We start from the raw sequence: 20,828 nt of genomic DNA, 5'->3' as shown, positions 1-20,828 counted from the left end.
CAATAAAGAACCGGATAAATCATCATTCTCACGGTCTGGACGACTGTCTGCTGCAATTCAGACTCTGACACTTAAGTGAATGAAATATTTTGAAAAACCAGAAAATGAACCTCCGTGGGAAGATTAGGACTGTAGCCCTTGATTCCGAGTCTTCAAATGCAGCTTATTTTGTCGTATTTATTAGAAAATACGTTTAGTTTGCTATACACAAGTGGACTTACTACTTACTATCAAAGAACGGGGAGGGTCAGTCGTACCAATAAACAAACCAACCGAAACAAATAAAAATGATTGTTAGAACGAACACAGAACATGCAGGCGAACTTGTGAACTTGATCCTTAAAAACCCTACACTGGACCTGAGTGTGTGCTGCCCACTTTGTGTTCCTAAACCTCCGGTTTTCAAGATCTGGATGATTCTTTAGGTTGAGGCTGGGGAATCATTTCTCATATTACGCGATTCATAGCACGCCGTAAAAATGCATAGTATCGGAGCTCAGGCCACTTTTGAGGCTCAACTTCCGCTCCTTGTTATCCGCTAGTCTACTTCTGTAACAACAGTGATTATATCTCGGCATGCTTCATGGAAACAAACACCCACGGGCATTGAAGAGGTTCAACTGGGCTCCCGTACTGCATAAATTTTTAGATGAATTACGATCTACACCTCGCTATTCGCAAGTGTCTGGCAATCAACAGCAGTTTTTGGATCCCGTGTACTTCACTCGTAATTTTACATTCGGATTTTAAAGAGTAAATAAAACCGTGTAATCGATGTCGAAAGGCAAATAAATAAAGCGATGTAAGTTGCTAAGAACATAAGCCAGTTTTGAGAACCTTGGCTTGACTAGTTCTGTCTTCTGAGAAAGTTGAGAGATGTCTGTGTATTAATCATTATCTTGGTTTCTACCTGTGTGCATGCTTCTCAAAAAACCAGTATCGGACATATAAAACAAGATACATAATTTGGTAAAGAAGATCGTGTTCAGTGAGCTCAGAAACTGGAGCTGATATTAACAGACGTACTTGAACAGTTTGATGCATTCCACCCCTCGCAGCAACGGTCGTCCTTGTACAAGATGTTGTCATTGCATAGATCTTGGCAGGTCTTACTGTAGTTAAGGCAGCCTGTCACTGGAAGAAGCACGTTTATCGAGTACATAAGATAGCATTCGGTTAAATTAATTCTGATGGAATGTCCAGTACTGCTCTATTAATACATTTTCAAGTTTTAAATACATATACTTTTTAATTGTACAGATACCCCGCCTCAATATTTATAGCACTATTTTTGATAAATATCAATATCAAATGCACAGATTAGCTTCCGCTAACAAATCAAGCAAGAAATTTGTTTCCGTGTTTTATAGCCAGGCATTAAAAGACATCGATTTCAAGTAGCTTCTCCTGTAGAGGCTTATGAATAGATCAAGACTTTTGAATGAATATATTACCTTCAATATTAATATACTTATACCATATCACTTAATTTCATTGGGTAGAACTCATTATTTATCACAGGAAAATGAGAGTGTGAGCCGAGATGGATGTACAACTATTTCAACACTTGAACAAATTTTTTTTTCAAGAAATTCAATTAACACTATTTGAATATGTTTGTTACTACGTACGTTCACATTTTCCGTTATGGTATGTCTTGGCTGGCCCGCAATCGCAGTAAACTCTTCCGTTTTGATCAATTCTTGCAATCGCCTGAGCCTCTTCACAACTGAGCTCCTTCTCCTTTTTTACTGAAAAGTGAAAAGTATTAGAAAAAATATTCATGCTGTTAATCGAATTTAGCACTTTCAAGGCAAATGAAACTTATTCTCATAATGTTCTTTTTCCTTAGCCAAATATACATATTTTCACAATATTTTTACAAGCATTTTATTTCAGCTCATTAGGTTTTCTTCAAAGGAGACGAAGGTCACAGAAAAACACTATTATTATTTTTATATTTAGAATGATTCAATTTAATTATTTCCCTGCTAGGTTCAATAAAAGTATTATTCGGAATATTACCCAGATCAGCCCTCAGAATGCAAGTATCATAATGGGTAAACTGAAGTGAAAAGTGTGGGAGTTCCTTTGCTAAAAATGGATTAATATATATTGCTGCGCTTCAACTTGTCTGAGTGGATTCTGTAGTAACGCATTCTCCCTAAATGATGTTAACTGATGCAAGCGTAATTCTTCATATATATATATTTTTTTTTTGAGCCTCTGAAATTTTTTGCCACAGGCATAAGAAAAAGAATTAAGCCATTTGGGAGTTCGGTTCAAATACCTCTTGGTATGCGACTTGTGTTTCGTTTGTTTTGTGTTTCGTTTCGTGTTTCACCCTAATGGCGCATTCACACCGGCGATGTAGGCAGTCGCGTGATGAGACTAGATCGATGGTCACACTGACCTGCGCGATGAGCGAGTCCAACGCCTTCGGTGGCGAGTCGTTTCTCGAAAACTCTCGCTCCGAACGCCGTTGATTGTCTAAGCCGCTCCACGGCTAGATTGCATCGCAAAAAGTCGGGTGAACAGACGACTGCTCAAATCGCGTCGCTTTTTGCCCGCGAGGTCGCTCTTGCGATGAACGTTATCGCGCGACTATATCGCATCGCCGGTGTGAACGCGCCTTTATGCTTCGGGTAATTCGAACACGGGGGAGGATTCCGGGAAACTTGGCAGCGCGCGGGAGAAGAAAGAGTCTACGTTGAGCATTGGAGAGTGCCGTGCGTTACTACACTCCGAGAGGTCTCGCGTAGCTCCTAAGATGTTGCGACTCGGTTTGAACATAATATGTAAATAAACTGCGTATGTATATATCACTTTGTTATCTTCATCCAGGGTGCCTTTATGCTTCTCCACGACCTCCGACGGCCAATGCGCAATCCGGGGTTCCCATCGTCCCATCTGCGGCAACCACCATATCAAGAACTTAACTTTGGCGCTGAGATTTACTGCTTTTGTTATACAGTTTGCTTAACGAACACAAAACGAAGCACTACTTTAGACAAGAAAGTACATTATGTCAAATAATAGTTTATACAGACTATCTAATGCTATGTTTGGATTCTGAACATTATTTTGCGAAACGTATGTTGCAAATGTGCAAACTATCGCGTTCATAATAGACAAAGTTCTATTCTGCTAAAACCTCTTCAACACGACAATTCTCCCTAAACATTTTATTTCATCATGAAAAACAAGAAAACTCTGACAAATTAATAATAAATCGAAATACCCAAACAAGAAGTCTTAACTAAACGACTAACTCTTTCTTGCGTAAGCATCACTCCTCTCAAAATATGCATCATTTATGATTATCTATACAGCAACATCAACAAATCTAACATTGTGGGTGACACACGATAAAGTTTATGTTCGTCTAGCTTAGAGTTGTACTAATATTATTTAGAAAATTAAAATCCAGAGGGTGGCATACAGTTCATTTTACTTGTCGGAAGCGTGTTCACATCCGACAAGCAATTATAACGCGCTCGTTATAATTGCTGACGATATTTAAATCCTGTATAAGCCTTAACCTCCGCAAGCCTAAATGTTTCGTAAATTATGAGAACTGGAAACTTCGCGGCGTTTGAAGGCCTGTGAACAATTCCGTTGTCTAGAGACGAAAATTCCAGGGCATAAAATTTGCGGACTGTTTTGGTTACGGATATGACCCTCTGCCCAATTCTCAAAACGTCGGGGCAACGAAAATAAAGGTTTTACTTTAGTTCCTATTGCAAACGGTGCTATGCTAACCATTACAGTTTCGTTTTTTTTTTTTTTTTGTTTTTTTTTTACTCGTGAATGCGACACTTATACGGTCTGTGCAGGTGAGTTATACGGTCAGGTAAACAAAATATAGAACATAGATTTAAGAAGCAAGTGACCAGGTGTATACTGATCATTTGAACGCAACCAGAGGCGGGGGATACAACAGTTTACATCCTAACAAGAAAAGGGGAACGTCTAATTATTTTTCTTTGTGTCAACGTCTTTTGCTGTCAACTTTCGTTGACACCAAGAGAAGTTCACACCAAGAAAAGGAAGAAGAAAAACTTTCGTATTCCTCAGTCTCGGGTTACTTCAAAATATATAATATTGAGGACTAGGTATCACGCTAAGTCGAGTAAATACCTGAACTTGTTCATTAACGTTTTAATTAGAAAACTAAGCACAATGTTCTACATGAAAACCTCATGAGAGTCAAAGAAGACCACTAACTCAGTCATCTTTATAAAACCTTTGAGCTTGTGGAAATCGCAATTGTGCACTTAAGGTACAACACCTGCAATAGACAGAAGGCTGGCAGTGAGTAAACGGGGATTATAAGAGACGGAAAAACAGCGCAGGTGCGTTATAGCATCGATGGCCTAGCTCCTCCTTCAGGAGTGATAACGTTAGAGCTTCACCGAGCTTCCCACGTGCTCCAAGTGTTGTAGTTTTTTTTCTAAAATTGACTGATCTACTGATTTTTGATGACGCTCAGCTAGTTTGAAACTGTAACCGTATGTTTGTTTTCACTAATTAAAAAGTAGAGTAACATTATTTTGTTAATTAACCAACTTATTATGACTATCGTCCCCTTATGTTATGTCCCCCTGGCAGTGTATCTCAGCTGCGAAACTCACGCTGTGTAGCCTTCACAACTTTTTTTTTAAAGCTGTAAAAAAAAAACTATATTAGGGAAAAGCGATGGCATGCGTGAAATAATTTTTCAAAGTGTTCTGGGGCATTCAAGTAAAAACAAACCGGGTGTTTCGTGCCACAAGAATGAACTAGGCATTGCCAAAAATTCAGACAACTACAGAACATACCACCAGGGTTAGGAATGAAATTATTTTTTTTAAAACGCACTTTTACAAAAGTAAAAATTAAAGAAAAAATATTAGACTGATTTGGACAGTTGATACGTCGAGTGGATATTTGCTTCTGTTACATCTTTAAAATCGCGCACCTATTGTTAGCGCGCAGCTATTTGCCTAGATTTGGCAGCGATTTCAAACAGTATATGGCCGATTTCTCGATCGGGTTAATGTAGTTAACCAACTCTGGCATTTATAATAAGAGGAGCGAAAATGCTGTGAAACGTCTGTTTCGCCCAACATTCCGCCCAACGTCCCTCTAGTTAAGCATGTAACAACTGACGCGCTCGCACGAGCAACCAATTTGTGCAGGAGGTGTTTCCAAGTTGTTGTTTTTACTTTTCGTCCATTTCCTTGGGCGCTGTCATTCCATTCTAAGCTTCCTCCCTTGTTCGACTCGCTTCTTTCCGATCTACGATCTATAAGGCGTGCAAGGCAACCAAAAGGCGTCTATTCGCGCACGAGTAGAGAGCAACCCAAAAAGATAAGGGGTCTCTGTGCGCATCATGCGAGGAGGCGCATGCGTGCGACGAAGGCCCACCCGAACAGACTTCATGCTCTTAGAGGAACAGCCGAAAACTTGTCGACCGTCAGTTTTTCATTTCTTGCTGCTCATCTGCTAGATCTTACGCAACAAAACAACGAGCAGTCGCGATCACGCTTATGGAGTAAACACGACAATCGACTGCTCCTTACTGGCAGCGTCATGAAGCGTTGGCCATGGCAACATCTACGCTTTGTTTATTGGCAAAGGTGCGACATAAGGCGTGCTAGCCGCCACGTCCCTCGTTTTTTGACGCTGCAAGTACTGAGTGGCAGACGATCGGGTATTCGCCTTCTTATGGATCACGATGTTTTGCCTGCTGCTACGAATCGCAGACGACGCCGGAGTTTGGCGGCTCGCCGCCTTAACTCCGCGACATACCCCATGCACGGAGCAGACGAGCTTCAGCCGATGTGTCTGCCAACTATTACCATCTCATCATAGCTCGGCACTGCGATGACATCGTGACCTCCCGGTAAAACGTCGACTAACTTACTTGCCGCACACACTTTTTCCGAGCTAACAACCGAGGTGAAAATTGTTGTGTGACTAGTTTGTGGATAGATGCGCAGCATCTGATATTTCATCCAATACAGATTCTGCGGCATGCTTGAAGGCTAACGTACACTTCGTGCTTTCCAATTTCGCCGGCTTTCTTCTTTCCTCTATCCTCTCGATCTTCTTACCATGCCCCAAACTTGGCTCCCCTCGCAGCTTAGGAGAGCGGAGCGCTAAGAGGATTATCTTCCCTGCAGAAAACCGAAATTGTACGTCGGCCTTTAAAGGTGCCCTGAGGAGGTAACTGAGATCGCCTAATTGTGGTGCTAACTCATTCTGCTGGCTGTAAGCATCCTAGAAATTCCTAGATATAACGATACGCGGTTGATTTCCTTATTTAAAAAAATTAACTATGTTTACAACTCCCTGTAACGCTGAATTAGAGCGCAGCTCTTGAGGAGGAGGAGGGGAGGGTATGGCCTTCCTCCTCCGTACCCTCTCCTTCTCCCCGGCTCCTCCCCTCATCCTCCACTCCTTTCCCCCTCCTCCTGCTCCTCTCTTGATGTATTTCGACCTTGCGATATACCGCGCTAAACAATCTGAGATATACGAATATTTATATATATATATATATAGTGGGCATGGTGGCATAGGAGCCAAGGGGCCGAAGGCGTATATATAACGAAGTGGAGAACTCACGGTGAAAAACAACAAACAGAGGAAGTTTAATCGACAGTTTCGCCGAGAGACTCGGCTTCGTCAGGAGATGACATTCAAGTGCGGGCATATCGCTGCGGCAAAAAAAGTCAGAGCTAAGGGGCGAAAGAAAAAAAAAAAAAAAAAAGGAAAAGGGTGTAGGCTAAGTACGCGTTTCTAAATAGTAAATAACTTGAGCTGAGCCCGCTCCTCCTTCAGGGCGGCGAAATACAAAGTGCGCTTGAACGCTCACAGCAGTGGCCACAATAGGTCGTGGACGGCGACGTCTTCTTGGCTGATGGCCCCCAACGCGCCAATGCATCCCCGCGACGGTCACCCCTGGGGCGCCGCGCGTGTCAAGAAAACCGAAAATTCAAAGAATCGCAAAAACATGTTTGCCCTGTCTTCCAACTTAAAAAAAAAAAAAAGAGGGTGTGGTATTTGGGGGGGGGGGGGGCGATGAATGAGGGTACGTTTCTGAGCTGTGATTAGTGAGACATGAAGCGCGCATGTAAGAGAAAAGCACGGGAACAGCACGGTACCATAGAAAATAACATTCACAATATAGGGGTCTCAATAGAATAATCACGTGGTCCAATTCCAGTCGAAAATACAGTACCACCATGAAAGGGTAGTCTAGGTTAATGCTCTTATTGATGCAAGTGTTCCTGGACTCTCGTTTATTCCTTTTTCTATAGTATTAAATTTGTATATGAGGTATGACTCTCGCTGTTCGCGCTCCCGGTTTGATCTAAATCCTGTTTCCAGTAATGTCACGGATAGTTCGTCGAAAGAATGCTTTGGGAGACGGAGATGTTTTGAAAGAGGAAGGCCTGGATTAGTTTTAGAGTGAGATTTGTGATTGTTAAAGCGTAGTCTAAACGCTGTCTCGGTCTGTCCTACGTATTGCATTTTGCATACTCTACACTCTAGCAAGTACACTACATTTGAAGAGTTGCATGTCAGTTCCCCTTTAATTTTCATAGAGTATTGCGAATGCGTGCTTTTGGCTGTGTCTGTTTGTTGAATTTGTAGGCAGATTAAACACTGTGGTGTATTACAAGGCCTGCACTCATTGTGTCGCGGTGCAGAGTTTAACCGAGAATTTACCAGCACGTCTCTAATGTTGCGTGATCGTCTATAGATCACCCCCGGTGGGGAAGGAAATGCGCGTTTTAGGCGGTCACTCTGCTCGAGCATATTGTAGTGCCGTCTTAAAATATTATTTACGTTAGGATAGTTAGTGCTATAGGTGAGACACAGATTTGTACGTTGCGTGTTGCTCTGCGGGGGACGGTCCTCCAGGAGGTCGCTGCGGTTCAACATTCTGGCTTTATCGATCGCATTATCAATTACACGTGGGGGATAATTATAATATCAATTACACGTGGGGGAATCGCATTATCAATTACACGTGGGGGATAATATATATATATATATATATATATATATATATATATATATATATATATATTCTGGTATTCTCGCTCACCGCTTCTCCGGATAAAGGAAATATAGTTCTCACATCTGGAAGCTCCACTCTGTCTAAGTTCTGCCGGTGCCAGGAAACAGAACAGCAGGATCAAGGCGGGAAAACGAGATAGCTTTAAAGTCTACACTTTAACGAAGCACGTGATACTGTCGGTGTCATCCTACTTACTGTCGGCTCTGTCGAAGGCTGCTCCGTGTTTTTGATTCCCTCAGCATTAGTCTTGAGCGTGCTCCCTCGAGATGGCACAACAGAACAGCGAGTGCACGTCTCTCGGGGCCAATGGGATGTTTTCCTGCATGACTGGTATGAAGTTTTTTTTTTTTTTTTTTTTGTCTTCCATGAAACGTTCGGTGAGTGCCGTAGGCGAGAGATATGGATCTACCACGAGCAAGCCGTTGTCGACCTTAGCGGCACACAATTTACCAACTTCGTCTGACGTGCAAGGGGTCGGCGGGTACAGCACAGACCCGTACCCATGTAGGTGGCCACTTGGATGACGAGTATACACCCCGTTTTTATACCTGCCTCTCTGTAATTTATGAATGGTGATATCACTTGCAAGCACAACGGGTAACTGGTATCTATCCCCTCTTCCTCCTTCGACCTCCCTTCTCCTCCTCCCTCTTCCTCCTCTTCTCCTCTCTCCTCCTCCCCTCCCCCTCATCCACCCCTCCTCCTCCTCCTCTTCTTCTCCTTCTCTCCTCCCGCGCGTTGCATCATGGGACATTTCCCATAATGCAACGCGCGGGACCCTCGTGACGTAACTCGTGATGTCACTATGAGAAACGTCCCCTGATGAAACGCGCAGGTCATGAGCGAGACCCGCGCGATGCGTTATGGGACGGTCCATTACGCACCGCGCGGCTCCGCCGACGGCGACGCCGCTCAAGCCGAAGCAGTCGAAGATCGCGACACACCGAGGTCATCTGCGGTGATTGGAGGATCATCTTCCGAAACCAGGACCACTGTCAGCCAATCGCAAGCGAAGGATCTTCGCGCCTCCGATTGGTGGAACCCGCAGCGATATTTCGAATGCGCGAGGCTTGTTGCCCATGCAGTCCGAACTACGAGTCTACCTAGCGAGCGCGCGCTCGAGAGCAGGCCACCAAACACATCACTCCCACAAAAAAAAAAAAAAAAAATCAGAGCATAGTGCGTAGTTATTGAGATTATTAGTGCTGTACTATGAACCCTCTGCGCGAAAGACTACCCCGATTTCCATTTATCATCTATAAAAGCTTACACAGTTTGTGGTAGCAACGTTTGCAATCTCAACGAAATATGGTGTTTTCATTGGTCACATGTCGTCCTGGCTCCATCGCCGGGGAAAACCTCTGTGTGTGTTCCATCTTTGATCGCCTTTTAACAAGGAAATCGGTCGCGCATCGTTATGATTAATTGATTTCTAACAAGCTTAGGGCCCGCCTTGGTTATCGACATATTGTCACAAAGAAAATAACTCGTCCTCTTCTTCGTTGATGAAACGATTACTGATGTTAACAAACAACACTGTTTATTTAAGAGATCTAGACAAAGACTCTTTTACATCACTTTGAACATTATATAATTTGAGATTAAACTTTTGGGGGGAAAATAATTCTAACCTAAGGAAACCTTCCCTGCCGTCCTCCCTGACCACACACACCCTCAGCGGGGGCCCCGACCACAGCCAAACTCGACAAACACAGTTCCACACAAAGGCGGGCGAGCCGAACTCCTCCACAGCCGTAAGGGGGACCAAGTTTGTGAGCTAGCGGGCGGACGGCTCCACAGCCGAAGGGGGGTCGGACGTGCAGGTTGGCCTCCAGAGGCAGGGAGATGTCCAAGGCTTGGTATCCGGGAGCCAAGTCCTTACGGCCCTTCGATGGCCTCTTATATTGAGTTCAGCAGCATTCTGGGGTCCTTCAGTCCACCAATAAGAAAGTTTGGGAAGGACCAATCAAGAGGGGTTTTCTTAGAGCCAATCAAAGGCTCGGAGCACAAAGCAAATACGAACATTCCAAAAAACATGCGCATACACGAGACAGAACACATTCCAAACGAAGCTGACAAGAGCAGCCATAAACAACAGAAAGCACTTCCGTACGCAGACAGAGAAGTTACACATACACAGCGCAAAACCACCTCCGAAGTAGAAATCCCAAATGCAAACATACACAAGACAAAAAGTTTCCAACGCGGGGTTCTGTAAATCAAGTATAGTGTTACAGCGCTCACGTTCTCCCCCATTTGGGGTCCCCCGACCCCGGCGGAATCCAACAGCCGTCCCGTGTAGACGGAAAGAACTCTCGAAAAAGGCAAAAACATAAAGTGAAGACAGACGAAATACTCGCGCGAGCAAAACTTCGCGACAATATTTAGGCGATCTAAAAAACCTCAGGGCACATTTAAAACGCTTTTCACATCCTAGTAGAAACAAATGGAAGTGCACAAAGGGCGATTAATAAAATGGCCTATAGCCAATGAGAGCTTCAGAAACGAAAACGTAATTTTATTGCGAGCGGAGAGATAACTATAGGCTCCAGAGACTCACCTGGCTAGGGCGTAGTTCCAGGCAGACATGATCATCACAGCATAACGCCTACAGTTTAAGTTATCATGGTGACGCACTCACCGACATGCAGCGTCTCCCGAGAGATCATCAGATTACGATACTTGATTCAAGTGCTGCGTCGTCAGCGGAACATTTCGCACGCTTGCATCAGTTCAACGCAATAACCAGATTGCCTAACACTGGATAATAACCTCATGCCTCACCATCGCACCACAGATACTGCTCTATCATCTGGTTGCCGTATTGCTTCGCGATTTCACCAGTTGATTCCAGCTTAACTTGGTCTATTGCGACGACCTCGGTACGGGCCACGGATTTCAAGATAAATATTCTTTGAAGTTTGCCTTAAAACCTTGTGTGGCTCGTCGTAAGGCGGTTGCAGCGGCATCCGCAAGGCGTCATTGGGCAGAAAGACCTCTGTGCAGGCTGCACGGTCCTGCCTTATCAAGGAGGGCTGACTTCTTTTCCGCGGGGTGCACTTGCAGAGCATCGGATTACGATACCTGATTCAAGTGTCGCGTCATCGGCGGAGCTGATGCAAGCGTGCGGCAATGTTCCGCCGACGACGCGGCACTTGAATCGTGTATCGTAATCCGGTGCTCCCAAGAGCCGGTCAAGCGGAGAAATATTCTCGGGGGCCCCTGCATGTCGGTGCGTGCGTCACCACATGATCATTCTTGTGGCCGAAGCAAGTCTTTTTCTCTCAATTTCTACTTCGGTAGCACTAATATTGGAAATTTGTTATCTCATTGCAACCGTTGATTCTACCTTCTCCCGAACAGTGATCAATCAACAATCATTGATGCTGCTAATTGGAGTCAGCATAAATCATCTACAGGAATATCTGGAACATATCCAGTTGTTGACGATGGTGTTTGCGCTTTGAAACATTGGTATCCTGCTAAATACCAACTAGACAAATTATTCTTTAAAGCAGAGCCCCTATAAAAGGGTGGTGCAACCAAGCAAAGTAAAAACGGTGCAGATATGAATAGTATACATAAATAATTATGCATGTCACACGGCGCTCTTCTTTTTTTCTTTTCAAGGACTATTAACATTTACACATGAGATAAAGTGATAATGTCAAGATGTTTATGCGAGATAAAGTCATATAAATCCCGTTTTCTTGGTTGAATTTCAATTATAAATTACTCACTCTGGCAGTTTTCGTATAGGTCCTTCATTCTAGGACAGGAACAGCTCCTTGGCTTCTTTCCGCCTTGATCGGTGCATTTTCCATACCGACATGGGTTTGGTTCACACGATTGCCAATCTTCACATCAACAGCACAATAAGGAAATGTTATACACAAGAAGGCAAACTCAAAACAGCAAGATTTTTTTCCGTTGTGTATCATATGTTTTAATTAGTCGTCCAACAAACAAATCGAATATTGTTCACTTTTTAAGATAAACAAACGGCTTATGGAGAAGTCTCCCGCAATCTTACTGAGATTATGTATCATTAGTTATAATATAGCTGTAAACAAAAGAAGAACTTGCACTTTAAAACAGGAATGTTCACACTACATGTGCTACGAAATATATTTTTTTAAATATTTATTCAGGATTTTGATATTTTCCGCATCCTTGCCCTCTAGTACCAGCTGGGCCTTCCAGTGATGTATCTTTCTATGTTTAGGCGACATCCAGCACTTTGTCCTCTACATCCGCCTTTCGCAGCGACAAATATAATTACATATTCCACTTTAACGCTGTTTATTGTTTAGCTACTGCAACAGCAGTTTCCAGGATGTGTGGGAAAACACCATGCCGCATAGATTCTACAGAATAATCCATGTATATCCTTATGAAAAGCTGACACTTTCCCGAATGTGCGCTGTGGGAGTTTTTTTTTTTTTTCTTGTGAAATTTCAGGCGTAGTTTTCTACCTGTTAATTATAGGAAGTATTCACTGGCGGCCATAGCCGCGTGCGCGACTGCTGAGCGCGTGCTCATGGCGAGCTTCCACAGTTCTTTTGCAACGCGCATTCCACACCATCAAGATTGCCCGTCTCAGGAACCTAGTAATGTGAGTTTGTTCTGAGCATGCGCTCTAAACAGCACCCACAAATATGGCGTCCAGTGAATACTCCTTATAGCAACATACTTGCTAATATTCACGTTGCACGTGTCTGCAGACGACGAAGTTAGAGACGCTACTAATTGGTGGCACCACCTCCCGATAGGCACAGTGAGAAGACACCAGTGTGCTGCGTCTGCTCGCAGCATCTATCTGGAGATCAGGTAGATCGGCACCTCTGAACCCTAGCAGCACACTTCCCCGGCTCATACTTGGGCCAGTTTGGCGCAAGCATGTGCCAAGCGTGAGCCAATTCGGCTCTAGCTCGCGGCAATCTGGCCCGAGCCTGGGCCGAGGAAGTGTGCTACTTGGGAAGTTAAATCACGTAATCGCAAGTAATAAGGTTGTGCTTCCCGAAAAAAAATACGCGGACAAGGAGGTATACACGACGTTTCGGGCGGACGCCCTTCTTCAAGTGATAGACGCGAAAGACTGTAAGAAACAGGCAGGGGTCGGACACGTCATAAAAATAGGGGTAGGTACATTGGCCGAGAGGGAGAGGAAGGCGAAACCGTTGGGAGACGGAGTACAACTTCTTCGTCTGTCATCTAACGCAGTTAAAAAAGATGCAAAGCAAAAGCCGGGCCGCGTAAGTGCCACAGGATCCAGAAATCGCCTTGCAGCGTCTTCCGCGAGGTATCGCGGAAGACGCTGCAACCCGGGGTATCGGGTGACGCGTGTTAACTTTTGCACCGTTTGTCTCGAAAAGATTCAGAAAAAAATACAGTTTTGTAAACAGCAGTTGGGACAATTTATTGCTACTCGTTTTGAGTGTTTATTTATTGGCCTCCGAGTCCCCAAAACCACCGGGTGCCGAAATCGCACGTGCGGGAAGGCCGTTCCCAAACCGGCACGAACACAAGAGCTAAACGTCCGGAGTTAACTGTAATGTCGTTTCACATGCTATGCATACGTGAAACTCTTACGCGATTCGTATATTTCTTTTTTTTTTTTCTTTCTTTCTTTCTGTCAGCAGCACTAATGGCCCTCGCTTTGAACCCGACGGCTTCAGTTCTCAGTTTGGAAAGAGTATCGCTACAGGGTTTTTTACCTCTCCGGCCAGCATTCCATGTGACCGTTGAATAGCTGTATATTCCTATTTGCCAAAGTAACACCATTATTTGATGGTGCAGCGGGTGCTCCTATTGAACGTTTTCGACGCGTTAACATTTTTCACCTTTACGCATCCCACATCCCAGTCGAAAGCTCCCATTAGTCCACCGAGGCTGCCGGCGACTCATCGGGCTGTTTCCAACGCCCCTATTGACCTGTGGTGGTTGTCCCCCACTTTTCGCGGGGACGTCCCGTAGACACTCCGCCGTTTTTGTTCAAGCCCTTGCGATAGTCCAATGCGCTGGTGGTACTGGTAAAGTCAATATACATCATCGTGCGGTTCAATAGTCCGCTGACTTTTCTGCCATCGTTGTATACTTGCGTTGCGTCGTCAGTTCCTCAACACCCCAAAGTTAGTCGCAAAATTGCTAATGTTTCACAACCATGCTGTAACTGTGTACAAGAAAAAAGGGTACTTACGCTTGCACATTGTTTCATTTGCGTCGTAGTATAGATCTTCGCGCCAACAGTCACATTGAAATGTTTTTTTGGCTTGAATTGGTGAGCAGAACGCTCCCATTTCGTGACATGTTTTATACCCGACGCTTCCTTCGGTGCAGATATCTGCAAAAGCAAAAGTTTATCCTTCCAATATGCAACGTTACAAGATACATACATTAGCACATGTCTTATTCAATAAGAAATATTTAGTTGCTATACACTTAAGAGAGACTTACTCTTAACATTTAAAAAAAATAATATTTCGTGTAAATTCTTGACCAATATTTAATCTGAATAGGAAATTACACTTTCGTGGTTGACTCACAGCTAAATAATTCGTGCTTCATGAGTTCATGTGAAGCGAATGAGCCTCTGTATAATTATATAATTTATAATCTGTGAGCACTGAACATATCATTTCGTAATGTATCGGTAGGATTCCGTGCTTTCGGAATTTACTTATTTTATCAGAGTCGCGGAAAACCGATAAATTCAAAACTGGAGCTGTCACACAGACTATGAATTATAGACTACAGCGACTATACACAAAAGTCTCTGAGAGCTTAAAAAAAAAAGGACACGTCGTACCATCTTCAAGCTGCGTGAATCGTTAATTATTCGGACGTTTTTATCGGTTAACACAACATTCTCGTTGGATACGGATCGGTAATAAAATGCACAAGACGCAACACAACATGGGGTATATACTATAAATGAAAAAAAAATATATATATAATAAACAAACATATGCAGATGAAGGAACCGTAATTAATCCAATGAATTAATGTTTTTAGGAACCCGCCGAAAGTCAAAATAACGGTGGAGCCAGAATTTGAACGCTGGGTCATTACACCACCCTACCTTGGCTTTCCGGCGTTTCCTAACTGTCTTATTAATGCACAAGAAACGAACTGTACCCAATCGGAGGTGTTCTGCAAACACGCGCCGCCGCGTACGACGCGGTACGGCGCTTGCTGACACGTGGTACGTGCTCGTTTATGCTCCAGAAATTCTCCCACTGTTTGTCTCGTCACGTGTACATCTGGAAGTCTTCTTTTTTTATGAGCTTTATAGTAAAAGTTCCGTACTTTCGGAGTTGCTATGCTAGGAAGTTTGTTGTATATGATACGACAGTTTCGCCAAAGAGGCTCGGCTTCGTCAGAAAATGGCATACAAAGAAGGTTCTTCGTTTTCGGGTTATATATATATATATATATATATATATATATATATATATATATATATATATATATATATATATATATATATATATATATATATATATATATATATATATATATATATATATATATATATATATATATATATATATATATATATATATATATATATTCAAAGAAATATTTGCCCTTAAAGGAGTTGGTCGAGGAGGTTGCCAAAAAAGTGAGCTTGATGAAACGTTTCGGGCCTGGTAGGCTCTTCGTCAGTCAAAGTAAGAACACTTCATTCTCCTTTTCTTTCAATCAAAGAAAAAACGTCCGGAAAAAAGAAGGTAATTCGAAAAATGTTTACCGTTTAGCGGGTATCTACTCAACTAAATTCTCGCTTAAAAGTTTAATATATCACGATACCAATGCAGCAAATACTATGGAAATAATTAAATATAATATTATTACTCCCATTCTTGTGATAAAACCAGTTTTTGGGACATGTGGTTGGACATAAGCCAACTATACCTGGTGTCATGTGGAGCCAATGAGAGGCCCAAAGTTAAGCGTTTGCTCGTGTCGCATTAAACGATGAAGCAAGAAAGAAAAAAAAAAACAGTGCGGCACGGATTAGAAGATCTCAATTAAATGTTAAATTAAATTAAGTAAGTCGATTAAATAAGTCGAGCGATCTCTCGGAACACGTGTTTAGTAGAGCGGCCAAAAAGAAATAACCATGAATTACGACTAATCTTACCTTACCAGTCAAAACTTCCAAACATAAACAAAATTCTTAGACGACACATGAATATTTTACACATGAACACAGCCTTAAAGGCAGTTATCCCTCGACCCCCTGGTATAGCGTTTAAGAGAGCACGTAATTTATTAGATTTCTTTAAACAGTCCCGAAACTCCATCGGACGTAGCCTGGTCCCTATTGGTTGCATCAAGTGCAATCATAACCAATGCAGTTTATGTGGGGACATAATTATAGGTAACTCTATTCGTAGCACAGCAAATAACTTTAACTGGAAAATAAATGGTATCTTTGACTGTAATTCGGAAAATGTTATTTATTTGATTCAATGTAAAAAATGCCAAATTCAATACATAGGAGAAACTAAAACAAGCATAAGAAAACGCATGAATCTACATAAAAGTCATATACGTAAACACGTTGCCGGACCAGTTTCTCGTCACTTAAACTCCGCAGGAGATAACGGACTTTCTGATTTTAATTTTATTATACTCCAGGGACCACCAGAGATCGAAAAAATAAAGAATCTGAATTTATTTATAAATTTAATACTTTAGAACCGAAGGGCCTTAACAGTTCGAAAGGATCATTGCCGTCTTTTTTTATGGACATTTAATTGAGATCTCCTAATCGGTGCCGCACTGTTTTTTTTTTTTTTTTCCTTTCTCGCTTTATCGTTTAATGCGACACGAGCAAACGCTTAACTTTGGGCCTCTCATTGGCTCCACATGACACCAGGTATAGTTGGCTTATGTCCAACAAGATGTCCCGAAAACTGGTTTTATGATAAGAATGGCAGTAATAATATTATATTTAATTATTTACATAGTATTTGCTGCATTGGTATCGTGATATATTAAACTTTTAAGCGAGAATTTAGTTGAGTAGATACCCGCTAAACGGTAAGCATTTTTCGAATTAACTTCTTCTTTTTTCCGGCCGTTTTTTCTTTAATTGAAAGAAAAGGAGAATGAAGTGTTCTTACTTTGACTGACGAAGAGCCTACCAGGCCCGAAACGTTTCATCAAGCTAACTTTTTGGAAGTGTCTATTCTGCCGGCAGCCGGCAGAATAACCGGGGAGAAAAAGTGCCGGCAGTAGTCGCCTATTGGGTCTCGTATAAAACGGATTGTAAACACGCCTATTCTAAGCTGTAGATTAGCTTAGTGGGTAAGATGTGCGCCTCATACACAGCAGGTTCAATCCCCCGAGGGAATTTTTTTTTCTTCGAAATTTTGATTTTTTGTTGAGGTATTATGCGATATTTACGACATCTCTCTTTTAGAATTAACACTGAAAAAAAGAACACAAAAAGAAAACACGAATGTTTTTGACAAAACACTTCCTTTTTGGGGGTGAATGGAGGACAGCGGTGCTTGGGCCGGCCGGCACGCCGCCGCGATGCGGTGGTACTGGTGGGCCAAATAGGTCAATATATTTCTAATGAGCAGCCGCAGACTGTCGCCGCTAAAGGAAAGGGAGGGGGGGGGGGGGGCTATGTTAACGAGCTCCCCACTGATACACGCGCCGGAGGTGACTGCCGGTAGAATGTCGGAAAAATTATTCTGCCGGCTGCCGGCAGAATAGACACTGCCTAACTTTTTTGGCAACCTCCTCGACCAACTCCTTTAAGGGCAAATATTTCTTTGAGCATATTCCTCTCGAGTGCCGTCTTTTGTTCTCAGGTGCTGTTCTGTATATATATATATATATATATATAACGGGCATGGTGGCGGGAGGCCGAAGGCGTGGGTATAAAACTGAGAAGAAAAAAACCCTTAGTGGAAACAGCAACAACGGACGATTTACGACGTTTCGGCGTTTCGGCCGGACTCCGGCCGAAACGTCGAAGATTAAATCGTCCGTTGTTGCTGTTTCCACTAAGGGTTTTTTTCTTCTCAGTTTTATATATATATATATATATATATTTAATTCGGGAGGTGAAAAACAGGAGCTAATTTTCAAGATGATTATCGGGGAAAAATTCGGTTTTATGTGGACCAATTCCTGAATTCGGGTTTCTTCGAGTTAAGTTTATAAATTTAGTCCTCTATTCAGTTGTTTGTTTGTTTTTCTTTTCGAAATCAGAAGGTAAAAATTAGGGCTATGTTTCAAGCTGGTAATCGGGGAAAGATCAGGATTTTTTAGAAAACATGATGGAATTCACGGTTTGTTTGGAACAAGTTTCCGACCGCTTCCTCCTCTCCAGCTCGTAGATTTTTCTTGATCTGTCGCTCTCACTAGTAACAAGATTCCAACCTCTTATCGCATCCCAGTGACGTCCTTTCAGTCTCCTTTCTTGCTGCCTCTGAAGCACCTCCCATTCAAGCAATGCCACCTGTCTCAGAATATTGGCTGTTCCTACCAAATCATAGTATTGAGTGCAGTCGCCCTCCTTCTCTCTTTTCTGTGTGCGGTCAAAAACAAAGCGGGAAAAAACCGCTTTATACGAACTTCGCGGGCAAAAGGTTCACACTAATGAAATATTTAAGGGATCTAACTACGTCACCGACCGTACACTCTTAGAAAAAAGGGTACGTATAGTCCTCCCTCACGCGAGGAATGGTCTTGTAACCTATGTTCCTTTAGAAAGGGAGAAACCTTCGTCCCTGAAGCAGGGGAGCAAAGCTCCTCCGTCGCTTGCATCTCAATATGGCGGCCCCGAATCGAGCAAATCGAGCCCACTAAGGCTTAGCGAGGACGCTACGTCTCTTGTACGGGACGAGAGCTGCAGCAAATAAAAGCGTAACACGAGCTTTCCGCAAACTGTGTTTATTTCCGAAGCCAGATTCCCACCACAGGTACAGAAACTTGCGTTTCGAAAGCAGTTACTCAGTCTGCTCGTCGACAGCACTGCGATGTTAAACGGAGACAACCGATACCCAGTTACTTCGCGCACTTCGCGTCTTACCTTTGGTGTTCCTCGAGTCACAATTCCTTCGTCAACCACACATCACAAGGAAGGGCAAACTCAATCCGCGAAACCAAAAGCCGCTCTCGAAAGAACGAACTCGAAGCCGCTGTTTATCGCGTAGCGTGAAAGAAGGTTAAATCGCTAGCCACCAGATGGCGGGGTCAAGCAGAGTAATTGCAAGTAGCTAGGCTAGGTGGCGCTAGGTACCGCCCAATTCATGTTCTACAAAAAATTATTTGCTTTTCTTAGGCCACTACCAACGAGGTAGAGGCGCTTAGAGCGATAAACCGGGGTTCCGGTCTGCACTCGAAAGTGACCCCCCTAAGGCGGCTGCCATTGTACGCAAATTTGACCACTCGTCACATGACCAAACCAAAGACGTGACGTCACAGGAAAGATGGCAGCGCCCATGCAGCGGCTGGCCGGGCCCCAGCTGGGCCGGAGCATTGGCCGGAGCTTGTCGGATATGCTTTGTTCGTTGTCGTTCGTCTCGGCGTGTTGATTTTAGACGCGGAAGCCGTTATATGAGGTTGTATGAGGCCGGTCGAAAGCGGCTTCAGAGTTCAGCGTGGTGTCTGACGTAGGTATAATGTGAAAATGCGGAGGAGCGGTGAGCATTTCGCTAGTGACCCACGAAGGAGACAATCGGCCCTACGTTGCTCGGACCTCGGATTGATTCGGACACCGCTAGGATAAATTTTAAGGCGACGTTTTTGTGTTCTCGTTGACCATCGGACGCTTCGAGATCTGCAGTAAAGCGTGTGCAATATATTTGGATAAACAGTTTAGCGACGGAATTCGCGTGAGTCGTGCTTGGCAGTGTGCAATCGTGGTGCCGCTTCGTTCAAATGCCCGAAGGCTCACTCTGGCTGTGCGGTGCACCGGAGAGCTGCCTTGCCGCTTGTAGTTCCCGTGCCGTGCTAAATGATACTGTGCTGCTTCCCAAATTGTTCCGGCGTAGACGTGCACTTTCACGGAGCACAGGTGTGCGGCGCGCCGAAGAGCTGCCTTCAAGCTGCGAGTTCCTGTGCCATGCTTTAGGTGATGCTGTGCTGCCTACTAAATTGTTCTGGCGTAGACGTGCACCTTTACGGAGCACAGGTGTTGCAGTTGGTATTGATTCCGCTGGTCTGTCGCACGTTTCGTGGACACCAAAGTTTCATCAACACTCGTTACGCGAATTGCAAGCTGTATGGACATTTCATCGCGCGTGTTACCTGCCCAGTCCACCAATTCACGCCGCTTTGCGACGGCAGTCTGCAGCGGCTCATTACCAGAAAAGTGGTCTCACATCGATTTCAGTTCAGCTCGTCCACGGCAGTTGCCAGACCGTGAAGGAGAGGATTTATTCGGACAGAATGCCACTAAAGCAGTGCAGCTTCTTTAGTGGTCAGGATAGACTCTTTTTTTGTCTGTTTTATTATATTGTCACGGATGCTTGCTCCAGTCCTATTTTCTATCAATATTTACTATTCTTGAAAGTTCCAGGCCATGCTCAGCTGTCATTGTATGTTCTGGTGGAGGTGCTGGGCACTTTATCCATAGCCCTTCACTCTGTGTGTACCCTGGCGGCTCCTCAGCCGAGTTGCCCGATAACAAGACACGGGTGGCACATTATTCCGAGTCTTAAACCCCCGGCGAGCCGTGAACCAAGTCCTATCCCGAGCCCGGCAGAAAAACCGCAAGACGAGCGAG

General features: G+C 43.6%; 1 protein-coding gene across 7 annotated transcripts in view; it reads right to left on the bottom strand.

The window, feature by feature from the left end:
- The window catches only part of LOC8050470 (glycoprotein antigen BM86), a 104,674-nt gene that overhangs the window by 44,474 nt on the left and 39,372 nt on the right, over positions 1-20,828 (bottom strand). For 3 of the 7 annotated variants that reach the window (XM_029978033.4, XM_029978035.4, XM_029978034.4), the window contains exons 2-5: positions 14,271-14,414; positions 11,812-11,928; positions 1,632-1,751; positions 1,027-1,134 (exon numbers count right to left, since the gene is read on the bottom strand). In XM_029978033.4, coding sequence (XP_029833893.2) covers positions 1,027-1,134; positions 1,632-1,751; positions 11,812-11,928; positions 14,271-14,414 — 489 coding nt within the window. Of the gene's footprint in view, positions 1-1,026; positions 1,135-1,631; positions 1,752-10,712; positions 10,799-11,811; positions 11,929-14,270; positions 14,415-20,828 lie in introns of those variants that run through there. The other 4 variants (XM_029978036.4, XM_040502683.2, XM_040215131.2 and 1 more) reach the window with 3 other exon arrangements.

This window comes from Ixodes scapularis, unplaced genomic scaffold (genome assembly GCF_016920785.2).
Source record: "Ixodes scapularis isolate PalLabHiFi unplaced genomic scaffold, ASM1692078v2 PGA_scaffold0__279_contigs__length_252992795, whole genome shotgun sequence".
NCBI classification, from domain to species: domain Eukaryota; kingdom Metazoa; phylum Arthropoda; class Arachnida; order Ixodida; family Ixodidae; genus Ixodes; species Ixodes scapularis.
The sequence above is the reverse complement of the archived record's forward strand: the minus strand, read 5'-3'. Positions and strand labels throughout refer to the sequence as shown.